The 6,338-nt window shown below is 34.1% G+C and overlaps 1 protein-coding gene across 1 annotated transcript in view; it reads left to right on the top strand.

Annotated features, from left to right (window-relative positions):
- Nucleotides 1-6,338, top strand: part of Kifap3 (kinesin associated protein 3) — a 190,547-nt gene that overhangs the window by 49,202 nt on the left and 135,007 nt on the right. Inside the window, exons 3-4 of the mRNA XM_023701945.1 lie at nucleotides 2,724-2,878; nucleotides 5,950-6,005. Of these exons, the coding sequence (XP_023557713.1) occupies nucleotides 2,724-2,878; nucleotides 5,950-6,005 (211 nt within the window). The remainder of the gene's footprint in view (nucleotides 1-2,723; nucleotides 2,879-5,949; nucleotides 6,006-6,338) is intronic.

Raw genomic sequence — 6,338 nt, 5'->3', positions numbered from 1 at the left:
TGCCCCAGGGTAGGGGAAGTACTCACACCTATGGGTACTTCCCAGTACTCACCCACCTATGGGTAATCCCAGCAGTACTAAGACCCATAATCCCAGCCTTAGATCACACATAATCCCAGTGGATCATGAGTTAACACAAACTCTAGAAGTCCTCACCCCATAACTGCATGAGGCTTTGGGGGGACAACTAGACACAAACCATAACAACTATGAAAATATAGTATAAAGATAAGAGATGTAGGAGGTGAAATACAAGACATTTTTAGGGCAATAAAACTATTCTTTATAATACTGTAATGACTAATATATAACATGCATTTATCAAATATAGAACACAGAGTAAACTGTGGACTTCAGTTAAACATTACATATATCAGTATTAGTTCATCAGTTATAAAATGCCACATTAATGTAAAATTATAGTGAGAGAAAACAGTAGAGGGCTGTGGAGAAAACTCAGTCTTAAGTGCCTGCCTGGCAAGTACAAGGACCCGGGTTTGATCCCTGGTACTGCATGCCGTGCTGGCTACCGAAACCAAGTGTGATGGTGTGCACCTGTAATCCCCATGCTTGGGAGGCTGGACAGGAGTCTGAGCTGCATAGCGAGACCCTATACCAAAGAAAGAAAAAAGGAAGGAAGGAAAGAAGGAAGAAAGGAAGGAAGGAAGGAAAAGAAACTGGAATGGAGGTACATACAGGAATTTTGTACTTTTTGTACAATTTTTCTGTAAACATCAGTCTGCTCTATGAAGTTGGGCATGGTGCACATGCTTGTAATCTCAGTATTCTGGGAAGCTGAGGCAGGAGGATCTCATTTGCACTGAGCCTAGGGAACTTAACAACTTAAACCTTTTTGTAAATATATTTAAATGTCCTTCTGTTCTTTATATTGTATCCAATCTACCAAGATTAGGGTGATGCCAATCCAATCAGTGAATTGATCCAGCTGTCATCACCCTTAATCCCACAGCACCCCTAATCCTAGCATTGTACCATGAGTCAGTCACACACACTAGAAACAGCCACCTCTGAAAAAATTCTCTTCTAAAAGTTAAGGCTTTTGGGGAACATCTAGGCACAAACCGTAACACTGGGCGTGGTTGTAACTGGGGATGTGGCTCAGTGTAAAGGCCCTGGGTTTAACTCCTAGTAGTACAAAAAACTAAGAGTTTAAATGTTAGTAAAATATTTAAATATGCTTATAGAATTTCTATTGTGTTTCCTCAGATTCATTGAATTAGGCATGATTTCCCTATTCTTTGTTGAAATGTGGAGAAAAATTTTGAGTTTTTCTCTAAATGGATTATTTCTAATTTCTTATGTCCAGCTAAAAGTATTCCAAACACTAATGCGTAATTTAAAAGTTTTAAAAGGGTAGAACGAAAATAACTAATAAATCAAGGGAAAAAATGACAAAAGGCAGAATATTATTAGGGTTTTGTTGTTGCAAACAATGGATGCTACTCTAGCAAATTTAAAACATAAAAAGGATGTATTAAAGACTATTATGTGGTTCTCAGAATTCCTGGATAGCAAGACTTAGAGTTAATATCTGGGAATATTATCTGTGTTACTCTATTGGGCTGATTTAAGAAGAGACCATCTGCTTCCAGTTATTGGCCTCACAGATACTAGGTTTAGAGCAGTTCCCTGAAGTCTGCACCCCTGCTTCCTCTAACAAGTGGTCTCCGCCTTCAAAACTAACCATCTTTACTAAGAAATAATTAATTCCGTTCAGTGGGTGCTTGCTTGGTTTTCTTTTTTGAGTATAAGTCTTGGATGACAACATATGTTTGACAGTGTTTTGTCACTAGTTTGACTTTACTCAGTACCAAATTTTGTCTTGATAGTTCTCCCTCAAATTATAAGTACATGTAACGAGGCAATTAGTTGTCTTAAGACTCTGAACCTGGGATCCGGGGAGATGGCTCAGTGGAATAAGCACTTCCCTGGCAAGTGCAAGGGTCTGAGTTCAATCCCCAGTTTTGGCAAAAAAAAAAAAAAAAAAGACTCTGAACCTGCTTTTCTTGTTGAGTTCCAATGAATTTCCTAAATTTATAAAGGAAGGGAGGGAAAATAAAGAGAGGAATAAAATAAACATAAAATAAATGTATTTTTTCCACAAAATTCCTCTTGAAGATATTATAATGCATATTGGAGTATTTCTTTTCGTTCTACTGAGTGTATGATTGCCACCACAGTACTAAATCTAAAAATAACAATCTCTTTTCCCAACTTAAAAGAAATGAACAGTTGTGGGCAATGTGAAAGACAGTGATTCACTTGTGCTAGTATGGATTCTAAAATACAATAAGGATAAAGACCATTTTTAAAAATTGCTTTATTTGCCCACAGGGCAAGCTGAGTTGGCGATTGAGAATGGGCATGGTAGCACACACCTGTAATTCCAGCACTTGGGAAGCTGAAAACAGGAGAATCACTAGATGTCCTATCACTGTTGACCCTGCAGACCCTGTGCTAAATACCTGGAAAAAAAAAAAATATATAGGTCCTTCTTTAAAATAGAACTTCTAAAAATGCCCACTTGCCTAGAGAGAAAGAAAAGCACTGCCTTTTATTTTTCTAAGCCTAATTGGAAATAACATTTATTTGCTAAGATTCTATAGTCAAGTGCATGTGGACTGTATAACCTATATATTAAAGTAGTATTGAATTTATTATGTACTTTATACTGTCTGAGTTGGAAATTGAATTTGTTGCAGTATTCGCCTGAAGGGTCTCAATGCCAACACAGATATAACTTCCCTAGCACGAAAGGTAGTTGAAGAATGTAAACTTATTCATCCTTCAAAACTAAATGAAGTAGAACAGCTGTTGTATTACCTGCAGAACCGTCGGGATTCATTGTCAGGAAAAGGTAAGTAGAAATCTTTTTAAATGCAAATCATGAATTATTAAATTATAGTTTAGATAATTGAGGTGTTTTTTTTTTTTTTTTTTTTTTTGGTGGAACGGGGGATTGAACTCAGGTCCTTGCACTTGCCAGGGAAGCGCTTATTCCACTGAGCCATCTCCCCGGCCCCCTTTTTTTTTGGGGGGGGTAGAAAATTGAGTATTGAAAGGTTTTATTTTTAACCAATGTTAAGAGCAAGTAAGCAAATGAAAGAATAAACATACTAGCTTTCTAAATGCCAACTTTGATGCTTCTGCATAAAATGGTCTGATTCTGTTTCAGTGTGTGTATGTGTTTGTGTGTATGCATACAGTAAAATAAGAGTTAAGAAAGGACTCTTTCATGTTGATTGTAGACTAATAGAGAATTTAGGGCAGAAGACCCTCTTTGTCTGCGTCAACTACTAGACTTACATTTTCTAAATTTCTTATTGATATTTAGTTTATAATAATTGAATTATTTAAGTGTATCTGTGTATGTGTTTAGATCTGTATCTGTCTACCTTAGATTACCCTGAAAATAAAATTTTTGCAAATCGTCCTTAGGGAAAATATATAATTTCACAATCTGTATTGTTGCCATTCAGCTATCTTCAGTTTCCTTATAAAACAACTACACTATGTAAGATACTGGAGCTAGGACAATGATTATTTTGAAGATATTTTCATATAATCAAAAAGCAAAACAAAGACAAGTATTAAAATGGAAAATATCACAAATTATTGAATTTCATTTCACTGTATTTATAATTGTTTAACCTTGCTCATTTCTAAAATAATAGTACTTTCAGAAAAACAAATCAGTGTTGAAATTTTGATTAGACTAAACATAGAAAATGAATAAAATTTTTGGACTTTTAAAAAATTTATCTTTTTTTTCAATGTATTTGCTATAGGGTATCACTAGGCAGGTCATACTCATAGTGATCCTTCTGTTTTCAGGTTCCCTAGTGCTGGGATTACAGACATCCAACACCATACTCAGACTCGGTAACAGCTCAGTGAGTCCTGGGGTGTTACAAGAGATCGCCTCACTTGCCTAAAGGTGCTTAGTCCACTGAGTTATCTCACTGGCCCTTGTCTTCTCTGCCTATCTATACAAAATTAAACGACGTATGCCTAATATATACTTATGTTACACATATTGTATGATCAGTGTGTTTTGTCAAATAAACTGAATGGGTATACATTTATTTAAAAGAAAAAGTGGGGCCAGGGAGATAACTCAGCAGTCTGATCACCTGCCTGGCAAGCACAAGAACCTGGGTTCGATCCCTGGGACAGCATGCTTTGCTGGCACCCCACACCATGCTGGTTACGGAAACCAGGCATGGTGGTGCAAGCCTGTAATCCCAGCACTGGGGAGGCAGAGACAGGAGGATGTCTGGGAGTCTGAGCTGTGTAATGAAATCCTGTATCAAATACACGAATAAATAAAAGATTAAGAAAAAAATGAAAGAAAAAGTAGTCACTTGAACTTGATTGCTTCTAATCATGCAGTGCTGAGTATATACAATACTTATTATTTGTAAATGCTATCTTGCTGTGAAAATACTAGCAAGAAAAGATTAAATATATAAAAGAATATTCTTATTAAGATGTCTACAAATTATATGATAGCATCTTCGAATACATTTAAAGAGCAAATTAGATTTTGTAATGTTTTAAGATATGTATACTTAGTGTCCTACAATATTGTTAAAATTGATTTTTCATGGTGCCAAATTAATAATTCTGAAGGCATTTGTAGTAAATGGCTTTAAGCCAGGGAAACTCCTGTCACTGAGTTTTCATGGCAAATGAGTATTTCTCCCCTCTTGGAATTAAAGGAATGTGAAGGCATTTTTCTACATGGTATTTGATATTTTGCAGGCAGAATCCTTGCCCTAAAAGTGATTGAAAGAAAACAGTATTTGATTTTGTGATTCATTATCTTAAGTGATTTTTTTTCATTTTCTAATTATAACTACTGTCATAATAAATTATCTGATTGAGGTAAAATTTAGCTATTGAGATTATATGACCTCATCTGGATTGGCTGCTGTCTCTAAAAATAATAAAGGTAAATTCTGTGTATGCATTTGCTATTTATAGAATCAATTTTGATGCTTTCAGATTTAATGTACAAGCATTGCTTAGTTTTTTGAGCCAGATCACAAAAATATTTACTTACTTATATGCAGGCAGTAATTTGCAAATTACTAGAACTCAAGACCTTTCACAAACTGAGCAAACACTTTATACCCCCCAGTTCATTTTATTTTATTTTATTTTGATACAGAATGTCACTAAATTACCTAAACTGTGCTCAAAATTGTGACCCATTTGCCTCTGCTTCCTAGATAGCTGGTATTAAAGGTGTGTGCCATCAAGTTCAGCTAGTAAAGTATCCTCAATAGTTTTTTTTTAGGAAGTAAAATTATGTTTTTAATGAAATAATTCACTAAAACAAATGGCTCAAAGATGCGTACAGTACCATTAGACACCTCCTACTTAGGAGTTGAGTAAATCAATATTTATATTGAATATTTGTTTTTAAATTTATGAGCTTTTGTCAGAGCAAAACCATTTACTTACACATTATTTTAGCTTTTAAATACTTTTTTTTTTTTTTTTTCATCACTGGGGATTGAACTCAGGACCCTACACTTGCCAGGCAAGTGCTTATTCTACTGAACCATCTCCCTGGCTCCCAGATTGTTAAATTACTCCCTTTTCTTTGCCTTCGTAATTTACCTCTTTACACTTTAAATGTGAATTAGGAAGAGAAATAAAGAATACTTAAAGTTGTCACTACCCAACATAATGTACAAATTAGTTAAGAATTTTCTTAGTTAATCCTCTACAAGATAGTCTTTAGAATAGATGGATGTGTTATAGGTATGCATTTTTTATACATTTGAAAACATAACTTTTATCAACCAGTTAGTCTTAGTGTTTCTAGTTTAGCTAGCATTAAACTTAGATGCTCAATAAATAAAAACTTCTCTAAAGCCCTAAAAACCTGTCTTTAATTAAAAAAAAACCTTTTTACAGAAAAAAAAGAAAAATCTAACAAACCTAAAGATCCACCTCCTTTTGAAGGAACTGAGGTAAGACTATATGAATTCTGACCAAATAAGTGATGAATTGTAAGCTATTGACTTATGCTATCATTGATGCATATAATCATGTTAGTCAAATGTGGAATTTAAAAATTATTGAATTTAGATTTATCTGAAAAAGAATCGATATTTAATTGATGATATCCAAAATTATTACTTGTGGTTATAACAAATAGTAAAAATGTTTTAATATTCTTATTGTAATATGTATTGAAATACTGTTTAGTCTGTTGGACTAGATACAAATTACTTTATATTACATTTAAAATACCCTGTATTGATGGGTAAATTGTAGACTACATTTATATATAAACATATATA

This window comes from Octodon degus, unplaced genomic scaffold, assembly GCF_000260255.1.
Source record: "Octodon degus isolate 3935 unplaced genomic scaffold, OctDeg1.0 scaffold00144, whole genome shotgun sequence".
Classification (NCBI taxonomy): domain Eukaryota; kingdom Metazoa; phylum Chordata; class Mammalia; order Rodentia; family Octodontidae; genus Octodon; species Octodon degus.
This window is presented reverse-complemented; position numbering and strand designations above follow the sequence as displayed.